Genomic DNA, 21,003 nt, shown 5'->3' on the forward strand with positions numbered 1-21,003 from the left:
AGGAGGTCAGTTGGGAGGCCTTCAAGCAACTGCGAAATATATTCAACAACAGAGGGAGACGAGCAGCGTCACTGCCTTACATGGTACAGTCTTTGGTGTCTCGAGGTTTTGACTCCTTTTCTTGGCGACCATCATATCCTGCCCGACTTTGGCGAATGTTGCGTAAAACGAGAAGCTTTGGTGCTACGGACCCTAGGGATAAGCTTTACGCTATCTTGCCGTTGTTAGACTGGGAATCTCAGCAATACCTCCAAAACAACCCGTCATTAGAGGCAGACCAAACTGAACCGTCAGCGTTTGTAACACCAAGAGGCGACTACAACTACTCCGCTGCACAAGTATTTACCAAGCTTGCCCAGGACTTGATTGAAGTCATGGGCCTGAAAATCCTCTACAGCGTCGTTCATCCTACCAAGGTGCCGGATTTACCGTCTTGGACCCCCGATTGGAGTATCAAAGATGGGCGAAATTTCATCGGTCGACGCCATGACTTGAATAAGAACGAGAGACGTTTCCTCTTCAAGGACACAAAAGACCATGAAATGCCCTTTACGTGGCGTTTCTCGAACTATACTAACCTAGATGGAAAAGACAGTATTCAGCTCCACCTCCGGGCGGCAGTGGCTGGGACCATCGTTAGACTGGGAGAATCGTGCAACGTCTACGACGACAAGTTTCCGCTGGAGCAGTGGGAGGGGCTTTGCGATCCGATGCATCTTCAAGCAAATATCTTTCCCAGAGAAGACGGCAATTCGAACTTCGGAAGAACCAGCCATGATTTCCTATCACCGTTCCACAGAGTTCTGTTCGGATCACGAGTAGTGTATCTGGACATTGCACGCTATGCCGTGGAAACAATTCGGGATTTCAACAATATGGACTCAGACCTCCCTGGTAGGACTGAAATGCTTCCCCTGCAGCAACCTCTGACCTGTGAGGGCGAGGGAAGTGTCACTGCCAGTAAAAGGCGACTGAGCCACATATTTTACTCGCTATCACCAAGTTACGAGACCCAGTCCGAAGACATATTCTACAACTGTCATGGCCGAAGATTATTCATCACAGACCAAGGGTTTCTTGGGCTTGCGCCCGAGTCATCAAGAATTGGGGACCAAGTGGTAGGGATAGAAGGCTTAGAAGACCCTTTCATAGTCAGACCTAGAGGAAGCGGATCAGGTGCACTAGAGTTGGTAGGTTCATGCCAACCTAGAAAGCTCCCAAACTCACTTCCCGCTTATATGGAAGTTGTGGTACAGTAAATCGTCTCTACAGCAAAAGATGGTGAATATTTATATTTACTCCACAAAGATGTAGACTAGACTCCGGTTCCTTCAACGGAGCCACACTGTATGCAGTTTCAGGCCACAGCGCAAGCTTGTCTAGACATACACTCAATAGCTAGAATGTCAATTATCTGGGCTTTCCCTTTTGTTCTGGCTTCTATTTTCACATCCTGACAACCTCTTCTTCTAACAAACTCAGCATCTGCTGAGGCTGAAGCAAACATCTTGGCGAGTGTTACGTTAAAATTGACTAGATTCTAACCAAGGACGTCTCACTGTGGCTATTTTATCCACTCTCTAAGTTAATGCGTAGGGTGAATTGTATGAAACTGGCTGCCCTACGCGTCTCGTCGCATAGATGGTAGCGGGAGGTTTGCCTGGCAGAGCCTAATCTGTAACTACCGAAAGGACATTGAGCTGCGCGTGGCCGAAGCACACGTCACCTTCCGTCTTGAAGCAGCCATTGGAAACAAACACTTTCTGGTTTTGATTGCCACATAATTTTCAGTCGTTGATTTTTGAACAAGATGAAACTAGCATTTTACAACAGCTCATCTCCCAAAAGATTCGTTCCCTTATTGAAACTAGATCGCCGGACGATAGATCCAATTCTTTATTCTGTTCCTTATGTGGTGATGATGCTCATCAACAGAGCCTTGACTGCTCGAGCTTCCCCGGCGCGGAGGCGGGCGACTAACCATGTTGGTCAGCTCGGAGCCACCGGAAGGCGTTCGCGTTATCATAACTCTGTTCTTGAAGTCTGAACCACTACTGTCAGCCTTTGCTTCTCTGCCGAATGAATGTTGTAGGAATGAACAAACTTGTCGAGTCGTATCTTCGAGGATCCTCGAGTACGGCAAAGAACTTGGCCTGGGCCCTCTCACTAGCTGTCGGTGCCATTATTGTCTTGTGTTTGGTTCAATGGAAGATTCTCAAAGCGCTTGCTGTAAACTGATGCTGGCAGCTGATGTAGGTAAGTGGATATTTGGGTGAGAAGAGACAGTTTTCCGAAAGTGAAGAAAGAGGGGTAGCTTGACCTTTATGTTGCTCGAAGGCAACGGCGGCACAATCCTAATGAATGGCAGCAACACAATCTGGGGAAACAGAGTTCATCTCCAGCCCTTCCGATTCGTTCGTCCCGTCAAGTGTGTTTCAATCATCTGCAATGGGACTACATTTCTACTGCGCCAGCACCATCGAAATGAGGGGTAACCCACCACCTTCACGTTGAGTCACGACTCACGTTGCAACGGGAAAACATTCAGAAGAACTTTACTGAGCTGTTTCGGATGTCCGGTCGGAGGCCTGGTGAGCAGGAGGTAGTTGAATCACCATATCGTAAATTGATTGTCCGGCGCGCCATGCGTTCCGTCGGAGATACTCTGCTACCTAGGCTCTCCTCAATGTTGAGGAACAACCATGACTGCTCATTGTTAATGCTGTAATATTTCTCTCGTCTTTCTGACGAAAGATCCAAGGATCTTTGATCCACGGAATATCTCAGCCCCAAAGAAAATGGGGTTATCTTGCATTCACGCAGAAATGAACAAAAGGAGAAAGGCGTCTAGTGGTACTGATGAGGTACCGAAGTAAGTCTTGGTCTTTTGTGGTGTACATATTTAGACGCGACTGTAGCTCATTTTCAGACTTCTCAACTGCAGGACTTGGAATGAAGGATTGGCGAATCTGAAAAGGCTAGAATTGTGTCGTCTGGCCTAGGATATCAGAAGGCGAACGAGAATCTGAGGGATGGCGTGATCCATATAGAGATCATGGAAACATGACTCATGAGCATTGAGAACGATAGAATACTAATGCATTTAGTTAAGTGACAATCCATGAGCTTCGGAAGGAATGGGCAGGAGTGAACGTGGTTCGTCTAACCCTGATAAAATACAGTGCCTGTTAGGGTCAAATTTCTACGGAAGGCTTAACCCGAATCTACAATCTACTTTTCAGGTTAATGTGGAGGCGAGGACCCGGAACCAAGCACACGCCCCAAACACGATGGTAAGTCAGAATGATTCTGTAGTCATTTGTTATTGCTACATGAGCTCCCGTCATTCCAATCCAAGAATGAAGAGCTACGCGGTTAGGATGCGAGATAAGTATGGGATTATTGCTCAGGTATACCAAACAACATCAACCATGAGTATGTCGTCCTGACAGTAGGAATGCTGGTGAGGCAACAGAGGCAATCTGCGATACGAAGCAAGATTCGGTTCGCCAAGGCTACAAGTACCGAGGCAAAATAAAGCTTTGGAGGCCAGATGATAACATGGTGCTTTTTAAGGAATATGATTGGTGTAAGGTCTCTCAGATATTTCATATTTCTACTTCATTCACTAGTTATTCTGAATACCGATAATATTAAAGTTACGAGAGCAAATCAACACCTGATGCTCTCCGAAGCTGAGGTCACGAACATTTCCAAGCCATCACAGACGAATGGTCAGTTGATTCAATCATGTACTTGTATGATAAAGCTAATCTACAGTTTCAAAACATGTCCCTTCCTTCTGAAGACAGCGTACCACTCAGAGGTTGACACGCTCTTTGCAAGGATACGAACTCGATCATTTAAAGTTATCAAAGACTCTTAATGGTTCGACATACTTAGACTGCTTTCCCGCCTGGAACCCTGAATGCTCTCTACCCGGACAATAAGTTTGGCTTCAAAATTCTCCTGGACAGCAAGATCCGTTCTCACGCTGATTGTGACCCGCTAGTCTACAGCCTTCGAAAGTATGACTACTCAAGCATATCAAGAACGTTGAAGACCCCGCCCCCACTTAAAAAAAAGAATGATGTCACACAGCCTGAGGTTGTCAGCCGCGCGCAAGGATATTGCCACGCGACACCGCTTTTCTGAACGCGCGCCCGCACGTCGCTCCTGGATCCACAAGCGAAGCAGTATTTAGAAGCGCCTCGCGGCAGATTACCACATAGAAGAATCAAGCCACTTTCAACCTAATGAATTGTCCCCTAAGCGTGGTACAGATTCGTGGTAAATGAGCAATAAATCTCGTCCGTAGATTCTCAACCAACGCGTCATGGAACGCCGTGGAACGCAGCCCAGAAAGCTTCCATGGATATCTATGCTCAACTACTCTCCAGCTGTCAGCGCTTCACATCTTTTCTACCCAACATTTTGGTCTCTCCAAGATTCCAACCCTTATGTGGGAGATCTCAAAAGATATTTGGCTCTGTGGACCAGCTCTCATGTACTATTTGACACCTGTCTCACTGCAAAGCATGCAAAAGAACCTACCCCTCTTCGACAAGTATAGGCTTCCTTCAACATGACTGAGTGAGATTTAAGGTACATATGACAACACTTCTATCGTTGATGTGAAATTATATCAGATTTTGGGCTGATATTACGGTGAGCCTATGATTTCAGTGGGAAACAATGTCGTTATGATTTATAAGTACGATACACAGCCAGACAAAATACTCGATAGGACGCTAAGCATAACCTAAGCGTGCCAAATCAACTCCGATACGTCTTCTAGAGAGACTAGAAAAGAACATCAGCAAAGATATTAGAATGGAGTGTCGTGATCAGAGCCATAGTGGGTTGACTGACTTTTGATTTTCCTTTGCCGTTTCTGCATTTAGATAAGCGCCCTGACCTGGGCTATAGACTAGACAGAGCGTGGGAGGGCGAGCCGGACTTGAACAATCAATAGCCACGCATCGTTCACCAAACTACACAGTGCCTTTCGTGACGATTTACAGCTTGAATGATAACACAGGGTTTTAGGGAGCAGTCACCTCACTTAGCAGCCTACTAAGGCTCTAATCAGATAAGCCTGATCAGACTCTGAGGGGGGGATCCTGTGTTGCTCTGTAGGTTGTGTATGTGTACGCACCGCACCGCACCGCCAAAGTCCTGGTCACTCTATAATCTTTCAATATTAATAAATGTGATGGGGAGGAGAGAGCTTTATGCAGCTAAAGCAAGATGTATCTGAGAAATTATCAACAAACGATTAGTCCGTGAGTCTTTTGCCCGTTGCGGGTGCCGTTGATCTACGCTCCCCGGAAAGATTGGATGAGCGCTACATCGTTTGAGTGGTCTGTAGTCTAGGCAAAGTGCACAGCTTAGTGGCTGAGGCCTGCCGTACTTTGAGATGGTGATTCAAGTCCCATACAGTCTTCCAGAACATACTTAATTTGAAAATAGAAAATAAAGGTAATACTGATGGGAGCATAGTCTACATTGCCTATGCTGTTAGAGGCGTTCTGGATGCCGATTCATAGGAAAGAAGGAATACCAGTGTTGAGCGTCGTAGATAGAGTAGGACAGTAATATCTATCGGGACCCGATGACGGCTTTAAAAAGCGGAGATACAGGTCATCTACTGGCACGTCTGCTGCTGCATTAAGGAAAGCATTGTGGTGTGCGTTCCAAAAGATGCCGATGGGATGAAGCTTTATTTTATTACCCAGCTTTTACATAATTGGCTCGTCGGTCCAAAGTTCCAGTTCGTCTCTTGTTCCCCTTCAGACCGAAAGTGCCAAGACCAGTCTTTCCAAACTTTATCCGTAACGCTTACACACCTGCACATTGGTTCTCGAATTTCCATGCGGACTAGCGCAATTTCGACTTCCATGGTAAGGCATTTAGCCATCACTCTTTTTGATTAATAGGCGGGAATTCCAAAGTGCTATCCAGGATAATCCTAGCCCCACACGGAAAACGACTCGGTGACTAGCTTAGCGGGTGACTAGGGTTGCATTTCCGATAATGTCCTCGGCACAGTTATTAAAGACGCGCAAGTACCATCATGTCAGGTCTCGCCTTCTGGGTGCCCTGGATTTATTTTGAGAAATCGCTACCCGCTATGTTAAGTTTCGATAAGTTCTTTACGGCCTGGCTTGTGGCCGTGACGTCCATCAAGCCGGTGGCATCGACAATCCTCTACGCTGCCTCCTATGCTGGAACTGTCACATCTCTCGATCTTCAAGTCTCGGAAGCCGGAACCACTTTGAAAGCGATTGCCTCAACCACAGCGTGCGCGGCAAATCCTTCATGGCTCACTCTCGACCAGTCAAAGTCCCTCCTATACTGCGCAGACAGAGGCCTCACCAACCCCAATGGTACTCTTGTATCTTTTAAAAAAACAGGGAATGGAACCCTCCTGCCTCTAGGAAGTCTGTCGACCATCAAAGGAGGTGTCAGCTCAGTTGTGTATGGCAAAGATGGCGGACGTATTGCTCTGGCTTCTTAGTGAGTCCCACCCTGGACCCTTAGGACATTTCTCATGGCGTTCACCAGAGCAGTCGGGGCAATTAAAAGTCAGCAGTTCAACTGACTAATTGATTCCAGCCCGGCGTCTTCACTTGAGGTTTTTTCTGTCGAGGATCCCACTGAAATCAAGAGGCTGCAATCTTTCACGTACACTCTGAGCCAGCCCGGGCCGAAGCCGGCGCAGGATGCCCCGCATCCCCACGAAGCTATCCTTGACCCCACGGGGCAGTACGTGCTAGTGCCGGATTTGGGAGCCGATCTTGTGCGGATCTTTGCCGTTGACCAGGAGTCCTACCAACTGAAGCCCGTCACTCCTCTAAACGTGGCAGTAGGCAGTGGGCCCAGACATGCCAGTTTCCTTGTCACCAAAGAGAAAACCTTCTTCTTTGTTTTAGCTGAGCTCGGTAACACCGTTACCACTTATGAGGTCAAGTACGACTGCAACAAGACTTTGAGCTTTGAGGAAGTCTTTTCTGTTGGGACCCATGGGCCGGACAACATTGTTCCCGTCGGCGCCGCTGCGGCTGAGGTTCACGTTTCAGTAAGTACTCCGAGCGGGCTAAGCCAAGACCAGACTCTGATCAAGTTCGATTCCTCTTGTAATGGTTACTGACTTGGAACAGCCTGACTCTGAGTATCTCATTGTTTCTTCACGTAATGTCAGCCTTTTCAACATCCCCAACTTTGATCCCAACAACAGCACTGATATCCGGTCTGACGCCATCATCACCTTCAAAATCGACCAGCAGACCGGTCATCTCAACTTCACTCAGATCTTCCCCTCAGGTGGGATGATTCCGCGCCAATTCTCCATCAACAAGGCCGGCACTCAGCTTGCTGTTGGTCTCCAGCAGGATGGCCGTGCCGTCATTATTGATCGTGACGTGAGTACTGGTCTCTTGAAGAACTTCGCTGCCAGCATCTCAATCTCTGGCGAGGTTGTTTGCGTAATATTTGATGAATGATTCAAAGACACCTGGTTTGCTGAGGTTACTCTATTAAATGTAGAAAGTGTCCAAGCACCACACGTATGACAAAATCAGACCGCAGAGTAAAGTCAACAGTCGAAGATCAGCAGCCCCCCTGGGTAACTGAGTAGACTGAATTACAGATCGTAAAGACATTGCTATGTAAAAGAATGTCCCAATGTTTCTATTGCGGATGCAGTTATCAGCCTTCAGCTCTGCCAGCTCCGTGCCACCATCTTATTTCGGACAATGGGCGTTAAAGGGCCCATTTTCCCTCGGCTTTCATCTTTTCCTTGGCTTGCTTCCAATGACCAGCATCAAACTTCCACACCCAGACATCTTGATTGGCATCATAGCTTGCCTTGTGCCTCCCCTCAAAATCGGCCAGTCCCATCGCTCGCATGAGTGCTCGCCACGGGTCGTTATCGTTTCCCGTCTCGGTTCTAAAGAGTTCACAACCGAACTCAATCCAAGCATATTCCACCAACGCACTAACCAGCTCCATGCCGTAGCCCTTTCGCCAGTATCTGTAATCAATGATGGCTCCAATGTCCGTCATATACTTTTTGCCTGGTGACAAAGTTGTGTCTGTGAGAAATTCGGCGGGATCTTGGGACTCGAACGTGTTGTAGCTTCCATGTCCTATGACCTGGTTCGTATCGCGGAGAACGACAACCATGAAGGCATTCTTTCCTTTAGCTGTAAACTCGGCGAACCTGCCGATGCGGGTACGAAGTTTTTCGATTGTAAGATCTTTTTCAGGTTCTTCGAAAGGGAAGTTTTTGGGGTTCGTCATAAGGTCGTAGAAATCCGTTGCATCAGAATCCGTTGCGGTTCGCACAATGAGTCTTGGTGATTTGATCTCGTATGCGGAGCGGGCAAACCGAGACGATGCCATTGTAGCCAGACTGCTGGGGGTGAGATTGACCAAGCCTCAGCTGTCGTAACGCGGATAGGGCTAGGGAAGACAGTCTTATTGCAAGAAGGTATGAACACGAGACCGCCCTCTTCCAAAGGCTTTCTTTAAAATCTGATTCATTGCAATTTTTGCATGGTTGCTACTGCCTCATAACCCCGCATTCATTTATGCATACCTATGTTGGTTCTGAATTTCTAGAGCGGCCATGCGCTATCAACCTAATCACCTTCCTGTTCTGGTGATGACTCAGGCATCACCCGCGAGCAATCATCCTATTTTTTGGGCTGACGATGACTCACAGAAGATAGAATAACCAGGTGCTTCCATCTGTCAAGGGGTCCGTCTCTGAAAAGCCGTGGCCTCTCTACTTGAGTCGGGAGCTTGCCGAGTGGTTCAGCTGTGGTCGGATAAATTCGGCCTCCAGGTGCCAGCCAAAGACTCAATATGAAGGAGATAGTAGCTAACGAGCATTGGTCTGAGCACCAGTTGTTTGCGTCATCATGCTGCTGGTTCAACGGAGCTGGACTCCGCACGATGTTTGTGACCATTGCCGAAGCCTGGGGAAACGTCAGTCTTGTACGTTGGGGACGGTCAATTCGACACCTCAAGCTTTGCAAAACACTACCGGTACCTTGACGTTTTGACCTGGCTTGCACAGAACAGTGGCCGCCGATCAATCCCGCCACATCTGCGCGGCTTTACGCAGGTCCGGTGCAACCCTGCAGACCAAGCGCAAGATCGACAGGCACAGTCAACAACCGGAAACGCAGGTATTCCATTTGAGACACAACTTGGTGGCTATGCGATGGACACCATCGCCTTCGCTCACATTATTGTCCGTGATTCAAAGCGATAAGGTGAAAGCTGACAACTCAGATCAACATTTATGCGAGTCAGCTGGCCTTTTTGGATAGTATAATGTTAATTCAACAGTGGGGTTCACGGGATCCCCAGACTGCAAACCCATGCTCGAATTGAAAGAAGTGCTATTTGACATCCTGACTCCCTACCCGTTGCGAGTCATATTGGCAAGATACACTCATGAGGGCTGACCCCGTTAGAGATTGGATGATCACTGTTTGCTTCTTCTACGCGTGCCCTCAGCTCGAAAGACTTTCCAATAAACACAAAAGCCTATTTTTCAACACATGCTATTGATTGCTGTCAGTTCCATTTACTGCGCAGCTGTACCTTGCGAGTCCCAATTTGCGCCGCCGCTTAAGACTTCGATTATTTTGACTTCTTCATCAAACATTGCATACCCCAACAATGTCGACATGTAATAAAATACACCAATATGCCCAAATAGAAAACGAGGCTGAAGGCATCGAGGAGACGCCGGCAAGAAAAACGTGGCTACGGCATTGGTGGCAGCGGGGAAGAATTCATCTGTTCTATGCGATCCTCCTCATCTTGGTAGCCACCATCAGCAGACATGCCTCCCCGAGCAAAGTGCAACGCGAATGCTATGGAGACGAACCGGTGAAGACGGAACTTCGGTGTGAGTCGAAAACAACTCGACTTGTTGCCAAGCGAAATTGAATGACATCGCTAATGCCTCATAAGTATCCACCGTACGGAAAACATTCGAATTGGACTTGAAGTATGCCATGCCTCCATCTCCGGAAGTCAATGAAGCATGGACATCTCTCATTCCCAAAGAGGGTGGATTTTTCAAACATCCTCAGTTGGCGCCCCAGAAAAGCTGTTTAGCCGTCTTCCACCAACTTCACTGCCTCAACATGATCCGCCAGGCTCTTTACGAGACGCGGCCCGATATGATAGAGCAAGCTTACAACGGCTCTAGCCCAGCGAATCCTCACCCGGATCATGGAAATACGCATGACCACAACCATTCTCACGATATGTACCATATCGGCCACTGCTTTGATCTCGTTCGTCAGTCGATGACATGCAAACCTGATCTGACGATCGAGGTGGGAGATCCTGCGCTTGGCGGCGTGACAGGATTTGGTACAGAACATCAGTGTATCAACTGGCAACAGTTGATGGATTGGATGAGGGACAACGAATGATATTCATCCTGTTAATTCACGGTTATGATACACATCTACATGGCGTACATTGAACTGCATGCCTCAAAGTGACCAGTGGGTAGTCTGGGCCGCCGGGGGACGTAACCGTCGATGGTGAAGACAAGCCTGCCTCGGCAGGATCTGGGAGGTTCGCTGGCAGTGGACTCCGGTCAAGCCGGCTCTACTGCCTGTTCTAAGTCGAGAAGTATGGCTTGTATGCGTCAATTTGAACTGGAATCCAATTCTTTAATAGGTTCTATTAGGCCTGAAGCTTAGTGATAGCCGGTCGATTTGATTGATGGTAATCAAGCTGTTATAACACCTGGAGAAAAGTTTGAAATAAACTTACGGCTAGTCATAGATGGTTGAAATATGCTCACGGAAACCACGGCAACTCAGACAATCTAATTTTCTTTCAGCTTGCGCATCACCAAAAAACAAAGACAAGGTTCCGTCCCTGTGATCTCTTCCCCGGATAATCGCGGAATTGCGGCCACAGTACTTTCTGCTCTGAGCAGGGCAAGAAAATGCCCATCGAAGCCAAGACGTTGCGATCCATTGCGTCGGGAACGGACAACATAATTAAGCTGCATCCGATCTGCCTTGGCAAGCCGGCTTCTCTGTTCGTCCCATGTTCTCGAAGGCTTATTGTTATGTCTACAGTTGGTCTGTTTCATCGAAAGCATGGGAGACAGAGCCATTGCCATATCCCGCTTGGTCAATTACGTTGAGCCCCTATGAGGTCCTTTGGCACAAGGTTTGATTAACTTTCGTATGGGATTTAAAGTTTCATTAATCATGCATGTCTCTGAACTTCGCGTCTTTCGGTTGGCTCGGATGTTTAACAGAGCTACTGGGATTGTAGTCTGCTATCCGCTTGAATTCCCTAGACTGTCAACCAATCGCAACAACTCGCAGCGAATGTGGCCTACTAAGCTGTTTCGGTCAGGAAGGTTTGGCATCAATGGGACACTACATCAATCGTCCTGAATTTCGGTGAGGATGAGTAGCGTACCAAAAACTTTTTCTAAACAATTTGCCTCTCAGCAATAACCAGTCTAGACATTTCGGTGCTACCGATAAATAAGTTACAGGAATGCCCCATGCAGCACTCAGCAAGCTGATTCCCCCTTCTTTTCCGTACTACTTAAGCTTCTCGCTTTGAGTAGGAGAAACTGAAATAGATGACTGTGGAACTTTTGTTTTGATCAGCGTTGCATTGGGGTAATCCGGCAGCAAGTCGATGAGCGATGGGAGGAACCAGGCCGTGTTGCTTCAAATTCGGCCCAGGCATTTTATCAATAGCAATGTTCCTTTAGCTTTGCCAGTTGGATTTATCAGCAGCAACTTTGTTCTTCCCGAATCGCTAGACATAGAGAACAATGAGGCCCAATATGTCGTTCCGTCATTTGCTGCTGGCTCTGCTGCCATGCACCGTCCTGGCCAGTTGGCGAGTTGACGGCCATAACTCAATCAAGAAGATTTTGGAGGAGAAACACAGCCAGTCCCGGCGCAGTGTCTATCGCCGCCAGAGCACCGGCAACTATCAACACTTGAACGACAAGACCGAAAGTACTACTAACCTTTGTTTTTTGCTTTTCAACCGCTTACCATGTTACAGAGTACCTCGTCAACGGGACATCGATTCCGTTGGTTGACTGGGACCTTGGAGAGTCTTATGCTGGTTTGATGCCCATCTCGAAAGAGTCAAACGAGACACGCAAGTTGTTCTTCTGGTACTTCCCTACCACTAACGAGAAAGCCTCCGACGAAGTGGCTATCTGGTCAGACCTCATTGCGACGTTCCCATTCGAGTCCATAGCTAAGTATGTCTCAGGTTAAACGGAGGCCCGGGATGCAGTTCTTTCATTGGCCTTATTCAGGAGAATGGCCCCTTTACTTGGTTTCCTTCTGCCTACCGCCCCGTCTACAACATCTTCAGTTGGTCTCAGCTATCCAACGTTCTTTGGGTTGATCAGCCTGCTGGCACCGGCTTTTCCGTCGGCTCCCCAAACGCCGACACTGAAGAAGCGATTGCTCAGCAGTTCCTAGGCTTTTACGACAACTGGATGGACACTTTCGGGACCAAGGGACGCAAGACATTTCTCACCGGCGAGAGTTACGCCGGCCACTATATCCCCTACATTGGCGACGCCATGATCAAGTCCACACAGTCCGCCGACTACAACCTCTCTGGCGCTTTGATGTTTAGCCCTTACATCAGGACTGCGCCAGACAACTTCCAGCAGAACGCAGTCAGCTTACCGTTCGTGGACGAATACAACAACGTCATGGGGTTGTACCCCGGCGTTGGAGACTACTACGACCGCATCAAAACCGCCGACGAGGAATGCGGCTTTGCTGAGCTGCGCGAGAAGCACTTCAAGTTCCCCCCTTCAGGCCCCTTCCCCGCCGGAAACGAAAGCGATGCGTGCTTTGTCTCTGACATTGTCTACGAGGGTCTCTCATATGTTAGCCCCTGCTCCAATGTTTACCACATCTCTCAGGGCTGCCCCAACCCTTCGGACCCCCTCATATGGGCCCAGGACGGCGACAACGCCAGTGTTCCCGTCAGTTTCGATAAGAAGACCTGGCACGGGTATCTGAACCTCCCCGAGATGCGCAAGGCCCTCCACATCCCCACGGATCAGAAAGACTGGCAAGAGTGCACTAACGACAATCCTTTCGGGCCCAACGGCGACCAGAGCGCGGATCCTTTCGCCTCAGGCGCCCTTTCGCGCGTGATTGAGCACACGAACAACTTCATCATTGGCAGCGGCAGCCTTGACTACCGCGTCCCGACGAACGGTACTCTACTTGTGCTGCAGAACATGACCTGGAACGGACACCAGGGTTTCGACGAGTTCCCCTCCAAAACGTTCTTCCTTCCTACGGCGTGGAGTGATTTGTCTTCCCAGAGCGCTGCAGGAAAGATTGGTGACTGGGTCGAACAAAGAGGGTTAACTTTTGCTCGCGTCTTCCTTGCCGGACATGGTAAGTCATTTGTGTTTACATGGAGTATACTTTGCTGCAGGAACAAGCTGACCGCGGTGGTATAGAACTTCCCAGGTACGCTCAGGGAGGAGGTTATCGTCTCTTGGAGCGCCTTCTCAACCGCATCCCTGACTTGACCAGCGATGTCTTCTTTTCCGCCCTCCCGGGTGACTTCACGAACCCCAACGAGACTCATCACTCTACGTCCCACTGACAGACATGAAAATCGGAGGGGTGGTTGTATTTTCTCTTCTTCGTACCAACTATGTCTGCATATTCTAGCTATATCTGTATTATCCATGTGGTCGTAATAATTATTTGCCCAAAAACTACTTTAGATGAGTTGACAAAATCTCTCGCTCATGGAAGGCGTGCACATCGGACTCTAGCTTATGCGAATAGTTGTGGCTGTTTTCACAACATGTTCACATATTCATTTTATTGTCCAGGTGCGGTAATCCTTAGATGAAGGATGTGTTTGATAAACATACTGGCCAAAGTTATTATGCAAAGAAACGATCCTTAATGTTGCGATTCAGTTTCTGGTACGTTGTGAAAGGAAGACCCAATGATGCAGAGTAGGCTATGCCTCCTTTCTTGATCGACGCAATCATTCTCCCAGAAATTCGGACGGGGCTCACATGGACACTGCATTGCCATCCCGGAACTCCGTTCTGCACGATGCGCGGGACATCCAGTTGTCTGATCAGACGAGGACTGACCTAACGGTCGCAGACTCTTCACTGCTACGCTTAGGATCCCCCTTTGATCCGTTCGGCGTCCGAAGCCGAAGTCAAGACTTGTCTCGCAAACAGAAACATCTGGTGGGCAATACAACCTGAAGACCATCAAGTTTTGAGGTCGGCGAAGCAGAATAACACATATGTCCACCTCTTTGTGCTAAAGAACGAGATGACAATTTTGGCGCTCCGGCGCGGCGAAGATTATAGCACTCGATGCATAACTGATGTTCTGCTCAGATGTGGTCATCAACTTGTAGCGACAGACAGACAGCTCATTAGAAGAAAAACCACAAAACTCATAGCGCCTTCCGCCCAAGGCCGAAGTCTTCAGACTATATACAATTCATCGCAAGTACCTTTGATTTTTCTGTGATCCTCGTCAGCTCCTCCGTTGTCAAACTCGTGGTCGCCGCACGCCGTCTCCACGAACCCTACCCGCCACCCCACCACCTTCTCTCCTCCTCAGCTTCCTCGGGTCCCGACATCTCAACCTTCGTAATCGACCTCTCAAGTTTCGAGACCCTCACCACGGGCTTGGAAACTCTATTGGATAGAGCCACCAACAACGGTGTTTCCGAGATAGACCACATAGTCTACACAGCAGACGCATCCTCCGCAATGCCACCCCTCTCCCAAATCACCCCCACCCCCATCACCCTCACCCCCATCACCTCCGCCCTCGCCCTCCGCGCCTATTCTCCCCTCTTTCTCGCATTCCTACTAATATCCACCTCCTACAAGCACCTCCCCTCCTCTCCAGACTCTTCGATAACATTCACAATCGGCTCGAGCTCCCACCGCGGGCGCAATGGAGGGCCTCGTGAGGGGCCTAGCATGCGACCTCGCGCCGTTGCGTGTGAACCTAGTCTCCATGGGTCCCGTGACTAAGGAGCTGGGCAGGCCCGAGGTTGTGGCGGAGGCGTATTTGTGTCTCTTCAAGGATGGGTTCATTACTGGGTTAACCATACTCATCGAGTGTGGACAGATTCTGTCTTCTGGATGAGGTTGTATGTAGCAATGGACTAGTTAAGCACCAAAACATCATCGGCACTTTGGCAGTGCGAACTGGAAAAACGCCATTGATGAATCTTTGTTTCTGATGCTCTGCTCACGAATGCCTAGTTATATACATTTTTTGCCGTCCCAAAACTCCAAGCTGTAAGTGCCCGCCTAAGCTCATAACTGAGCACGATGCTATGTCGGTCCACGCGCATTTTTCATCTCTCAACTTCTGCACTTATGCATTCTGCACTTATGCAGAACGGGCTAACTGATACAATGCTCAGAGTATCGATATCACCGGTCTCGTTGAAACCGCCAAGGTGAAACAGCCATGGCATATCAGTTAAGAACCGAACTGGCTTCCCTCACTAGCTAGTGTGAGTTCCTCGACCAATCCCCATGGTTCTCTGTCAGAACCCGGTTGGCGGTATCCAACTAGCTCAAGGGAAAGCGGAGACTCCCTCCCCCACGAGCCAAGCTCCTCGTAAAAAGGATCGTCGTGGCGCCGCCTTTGCTTTGACCGCATGTCGCTTGCCTCGAACTACGGGATGCAGAAGTCGACCCAGCTGCCCAGATAATCAAGGCGGTTCCCGGCGCTCTCCTGGCTCTTGTAAATTTCCTCAAACTCTTCAAAGCTGAGCTTGCCCCAGCCGCCGCGGTCGGCGGCCTCCTTCTCTGCCAGGTCAAGCCGCTTCCATTCCAGGAGTGTAAAGTGCGGGATGGTCTTGGGCGAGTCATTTGAAGACTGAACAGACTTCTTCTTCGTCGCCGACCTGGGGCCATTCTTCGATGAAGACGAATAAGAGGAGGGCGGCGTGCTGTCTGACGAGATAGGCAGGGCCGTGGCCTCGCTGTTGGGGCGGAATTGAGGCATGGTAGGGTCACGGTATTCGACCTCAACCACGTCCGTATCTTCCGTGTCTTCTGTGTCTTCCTCGTTCGCCTCATCCTCCTTTTCGTCATCACCCGCCTTGTCCTGCTCATCGTCATCGTCAAGGACCTCTTCGATCCTCTGTCTGTTTCCAGCATTGGTTTCATCGATTCTTTGCCCAGACTCATCAATTCTCTGCCCAGACTCATCAATCCTATGTCCGGACTCGTCAACTCGGTAGCCACTCGTCAACAAGAGTTCTTCCAGAGATCGTTCGGCAATTGGCTTATCCTCGTCGATGGCCTTTCTAGGCTGCCGAGGCTCGACAATCTTGGGTTTAGGCTGATCAACAGTGAGGTGCTCAAACAGAGCCCGGTGCTTGTCCCGCTTGGTCTTTGTCGCAGCCGCCTTCACGGCCAGATCCTCCTTATCTTTGAAGATGGCGTCGAGAAGTTCGTTGAAGGCCTGCTGCGTGACCTGGTAGAGAATCTCTTTGCCAGCGTCACGCTCCTCGTCAGGGATCTCCAAGCCACCCCAGCGCTCGGGCACGCTTCTAGAGGACGTCGAGGGGTTGGATCTGATTTCGTATTCGTCCATGTCCTCTGCAAAGCGGACCTTTGACGATGATCTGGACCGCGGGGACAAGGCCTGTTGCTGTGCTGCTTTGGAACTCTCTGCAACGCCATTGAGGTTGAGCAGGACATCATCGTCGGAGTGCCAACCATCAGGGGCAAGGCCACCTTCCTCCTCGTCGAGGTAGAATTGTCGCCTCTTCCATCTGTCATGCAGTTGTTTTCTGGCAGCTTGCCGCCGTCTCCGCTCGATATCGGGGGCCATTTGCCTCTTGTGGTTGATGACTTGGGCCCTGAGTTGGCTCTCGGTGGGGATTGTGGTTGTAAAATGATCGGAATCGACTCTCTGGTTCTGGCTTTCGGCCCCGTTGGCCTGTGCTGAACCGCCGCCAGTCTGGCTTCTGTTTTCGGCGTCCGAGTTGTTGTTCGCTGCCTCTTCCCCATCGGAACTGCCGAGCTCAAGATCAAAATCAAAGTCGATCTCGTTGCGCTCGCGACGTTGTCCCGTGAGCAAGTCGGGCAGGTCATCGATGCTCGTGGGCGGGTTAAGCAGAGCATCCCAGTACGGGGTATCCGGCTCGCTGTCCGGAGACCGCATCTGAACAGACCACGGGCTGCCGATGTAGGGCGCAAACAGCCTCGTCAGCACGTCTTCCCTCCCTGACGTATCACCCCTGTCTTCACTCACGACACCGTTGCTGCCCGGCTCGAGTTCCACGTCGCCGTTGGGGTGGAAGATCTTGCCTTCGCTGCGGTGATTAGCATGAGCGCGGGGCACCCTACCCTCTCGCCCAAAGAGGCTGCTCAGCGGTTGTCTACTAGCTACCAGCTGCTGCGCTTCCGTGCTTCCCATCAGCTGGTCGTCGAGCCCGTCGAGAATATCGCGGTGCATTTGCTTATAGAGGACGTAGTATGCACGGAACATGCGCAAGAAGTCGCGGCGGTTAACGAAACCGTCCCCGTCAATGTCGTAGCCTTCAAAGATCTTACGCAGCTTGTCCTTGCGCTTGCGGTACGCCAGCCCGTGCAGGAACTCGGTGAAACCGATCAGGTCGTCGTTGTTGGTGTCGTAAAAGGAGAACATGCGGTCGTGGATGAGGTTCGGCGTCGCGTGTCGCGAACCGCCAGAGGGAACCAGGCACCGCTCAAATGTCTTTTTGTCCATGGCCAGCTGCAGCTCGTCGGGGTCCTCGCGCCACTCCGTGTTGGCCATGAAGGTGAACTGCTCCCAGAAGGCCTCAATCTCAGGTCTCTCGAAGCCGGTCTCCTTGCTGAGCCTTGCCATCAAGCTACGATTCAAGTTTCTATAGCAAGTATCCGGATCGCCAGTGTACCAGACGGGCTGCATCTGCCGGGGACCGAAGGGCGGAGCGGGAACTTTGATTTTGTAAAAGATGTGCGTCTTGATGTGTACGCCTTGAGATTCGCACGTCTCGCAGAGGTCGAAGTCGGCACAGTTGGCGCAGCGGTATCGAACACCACGTATCGGGACCATGCCACAGGCATTACAGGCGCAGCCTCTGTGTACGCACGCATTCCGACGAGCGTTGTCCTCCGAGACCCTAAACAAAAGGCTGACGATGTTGTGTCCGGCTCGCGCCTGCGGCTGCATGCTGTTGGGATCGTTCCACCACTCGTCAACAGTGCCGCCATCCACTATAGTGTCGCCGTCATTCAGCGGCCGCATGGCGTCAAGGTCGAGGTTCTCGTCTCCGTGGGAGCCTTCGGAGGAGATCGAGTTGCGGCGCGATCGTCTGTGGGTGCGGCGGACGGCGTTGCTGCGGTGCAGCCCGGGGCCGGGGACATCTTCGTGTTGGTCTCTACTGGTTTGATAGGTGTAGTAGCCGAAGGATGCCGCTGCGACAGCAGAGAAGACGACGACAGCGAGGCGAGGCCGTGTCAGGCTGTCGGTTGATGGCAGCGGGAGCCACATGATGGAGCCTAGATGTAGCTATACGTGAAGCATGTTGAGAGTAATAGCCCGGTTCGCATCCGCGGATTCGATGCTTCTCGGTTTTGGAGCTACTGAGGTATTTGGAGGATTGGATATTGCGGGTGTCAAGGACTGGGTCGAGAAGTTGGCGATGATTATCCAACAAACGGAACAGCCACGAACAGCGTAACAGTTGCGCCAGCTCCGGGTTCTGCCAGCTTGACAGCTTTGAGAAGAAGGCGGTCTAGTGTGTTGAATTGGGCCCCGATCAGTCAGCAGGCGTCCGAGCTCCCGATGATGTGCATACCTAGAGGCCGAGGAGGTACGTACCGTGCGTGCATGGCGTTCCGCTCAAAGTCGAAAATTAGGAGCTCACGTTGCAACCACCCGAGGTCTAGTCAACTGGATAGGCTTTGAAAAAGAACAACACAAACCCGAGAGCCACAAACGACTTTACATGAAAAAATCAAAAAGCAATGCAGTCCCGCACCATCTGATGTGCTCGCGCCCATGTAGGCTGCCGTCACCCGAAAGAGGTTGACATGCAGCTTCCTTGCGCAGGCCCGAGAAGCTCTCCTAGGTAGACACGGACTCGTACGGCGACTCAGAACTCTCCCCTGATGCCGAGGCACGAGACGTCGAGGTGGGACCAAACGGTCACAAGAGTGCTATGCGTATACTTCCATCGACACCGACCCGTCTCATTCGTGTCCGTATCTCGATAACCAACGTCGTCGCCAGTCGACGTCACTGTCATGTTTCCTCAGCTTGCGTCCCACAATCCCCATGATCGCACCTAGGGTCCCTTTTGGACCGTGTCTCTTCAATTGAACAAACTGATCCGATTGCACGGTCTGAAGACGCTAGACCTGCACTCGTTATCGAAAACGCTTGTTGCTTTTTCCCCGTGTCGCATCCCGCCTGGGGCCCGGGCGACCCAGCTTCCTTTCTCTGCCCCAGACTCGTAGCCTCAAAACCCATCTGTAACATCTCTTTCATCGCCACCGACGGCTCAAGTTCTTCCAAGCCAACCCCAAGATCTCCAATGTGAACCGTGTCACCGGCTGGGCAGTAACACTATCTCAACCCGCCATCATCCCAAGATCTGCCAACTTATCCTATCAAATAACCCCGGCGGCTTGTGGTGATAGACGCACGCAGTCATGGCCACCAAGTAAATCTCACTCATCCGCTCATTGCTACTTGGCCCGACCCCACTAACAACGTGCTCAGAACCCCAGTCTTCCCGACGGCGGAAGAGACTATGAATCACCCTTCCTATCCCTCGACGATATGGAACCTCGAACCCGACCGCAAGGGGAAACACACCGTCGCCGAAGGGCGCGGCGGGCCCTTCAAGATTGCCTGGGAAATCCACGGGCACGGCCCCTCAAAGATTATTGTAACCTTCCGCCTCATATCACCTGTAGCATGAGAGCATTTGTATGACTAACACCCGAAAAAGTTCATCATGGGCCTCGCCGGCCTCAAGACCTCGTGGCAGCGCCAGACAAAGTACTTTGGCCACGACAACGCCTCCCGCTACTCCGTCCTCATCCTCGACAACCGCGGCATGGGCGAGTCTGACGTGCCCTACTGCCGGTACACGACGTCCTCCATGGCCCACGACGCCCTCGAGGTCCTCACCCACGTCGGCTGGACCGCCTCGCGCAGCGTCCACCTCGTCGGCATCTCCATGGGCGGCATGATCTCCCAGGAGCTCGCCTTCGCCTCGCCGTCCCTGTTCGCGTCCGTCAGCTTCCTCTGCACGGCGCCCTGGATCGAGAACACCAAGCCCTTTGTCGAGAACCTCAAGGACAGGGCGTCGATGCTGATCCCCAAGAGCGCCGACCGCAGCATCGCCGACACGGCGCTGAAGCTCTTCCCCGCCGACTGGCTCGTTATGCCCGACGAGGCGGCCGAGCTGCCCAACGACGCGACGCCGCGGTGCGGTCCCGCCGACGGCGGGCAGGGGTACGGCCGGTTCGACAGTAACTACCAGAGGTTCCAGGCGCAGGAGCTCGTGAAGCGCCACACGCCGGGCCTGTTCACCATCCGCGGCTTCTTGCAGCAGCTCGTTGCGGCAGGGTGGCACCACAAGTCGCCCGCGCAGCTGCGGCAGCTCGGGGACGCGGTGGGAAGAGAGCGCATCGCCGTCATCCACGGCACGGCTGACATCATGATTGACGTGCACCACGGGAGGTTGCTGGCGAAGCACCTGGAGCCTGGGGTTGTGGAGATCGTGGAGGGGATGGGGCATGCACCCGTCATGGATAGGGTTCCGTGGTTCAACAAGTGGTTAGAGGAACGCATCGCCACGGTGGAAAAGTTGAATCAGTAGATTAGTGAATCGGGTCTGCTGGGCAGGAAGCCAGAGGCAAGGAGGCACCGTGCACTGGGACACACCCGATAGTTATAGGTCGTG

The 21,003-nt window shown here is 51.0% G+C and overlaps 6 protein-coding genes across 6 annotated transcripts; 4 read left to right on the forward strand and 2 right to left on the reverse strand.

Moving 5' to 3' along the window:
- Positions 1 to 6,076: 6,076 nt before the first annotated feature.
- Positions 6,077 to 7,505, forward strand: ColSpa_01696 (putative 6-phosphogluconolactonase; the record flags this gene model as incomplete). The annotated part of the gene is made up of 3 exons (XM_049267908.1): positions 6,077 to 6,519; positions 6,619 to 7,081; positions 7,164 to 7,505. 3 exons carry the CDS (start codon positions 6,077 to 6,079, stop codon positions 7,503 to 7,505), a joined length of 1,248 nt encoding a protein of 415 aa, XP_049123865.1.
- Positions 7,506 to 7,764: 259 nt separating this feature from the next.
- Positions 7,765 to 8,406, reverse strand: ColSpa_01697 (uncharacterized protein; the record flags this gene model as incomplete). Its single annotated transcript, XM_049267909.1, has 1 exon — positions 7,765 to 8,406. The coding sequence occupies one exon, from the start codon at positions 8,404 to 8,406 to the stop codon at positions 7,765 to 7,767; it is 642 nt and encodes a 213-aa protein (XP_049123866.1).
- Positions 8,407 to 10,169: 1,763 nt separating this feature from the next.
- ColSpa_01698 (oxidase ustYa) lies at positions 10,170 to 10,463 on the forward strand (the record flags this gene model as incomplete). The annotated part of the gene is made up of 1 exon (XM_049267910.1): positions 10,170 to 10,463. The coding sequence occupies one exon, from the start codon at positions 10,170 to 10,172 to the stop codon at positions 10,461 to 10,463; it is 294 nt and encodes a 97-aa protein (XP_049123867.1).
- Positions 10,464 to 11,857: 1,394 nt separating this feature from the next.
- Positions 11,858 to 13,671, forward strand: ColSpa_01699 (putative serine carboxypeptidase; the record flags this gene model as incomplete). The annotated part of the gene is made up of 4 exons (XM_049267911.1): positions 11,858 to 12,035; positions 12,085 to 12,247; positions 12,301 to 13,457; positions 13,523 to 13,671. The coding sequence occupies 4 exons, from the start codon at positions 11,858 to 11,860 to the stop codon at positions 13,669 to 13,671; spliced, it is 1,647 nt and encodes a 548-aa protein (XP_049123868.1).
- Positions 13,672 to 15,743: 2,072 nt separating this feature from the next.
- ColSpa_01700 (E3 ubiquitin-protein ligase HERC2) lies at positions 15,744 to 18,578 on the reverse strand (the record flags this gene model as incomplete). Its single annotated transcript, XM_049267912.1, has 1 exon — positions 15,744 to 18,578. One exon carries the CDS (start codon positions 18,576 to 18,578, stop codon positions 15,744 to 15,746), a length of 2,835 nt encoding a protein of 944 aa, XP_049123869.1.
- Positions 18,579 to 20,049: 1,471 nt separating this feature from the next.
- Positions 20,050 to 20,919, forward strand: ColSpa_01701 (monoacylglycerol lipase ABHD6; the record flags this gene model as incomplete). The annotated part of the gene is made up of 1 exon (XM_049267913.1): positions 20,050 to 20,919. One exon carries the CDS (start codon positions 20,050 to 20,052, stop codon positions 20,917 to 20,919), a length of 870 nt encoding a protein of 289 aa, XP_049123870.1.
- Positions 20,920 to 21,003: the final 84 nt, after the last annotated feature.

The sequence above is a fragment of the Colletotrichum spaethianum genome (genome assembly GCF_022836535.1).
Source record: "Colletotrichum spaethianum MAFF 239500 DNA, contig03, whole genome shotgun sequence".
Taxonomy (NCBI): Eukaryota; Fungi; Ascomycota; class Sordariomycetes; order Glomerellales; family Glomerellaceae; genus Colletotrichum; species Colletotrichum spaethianum.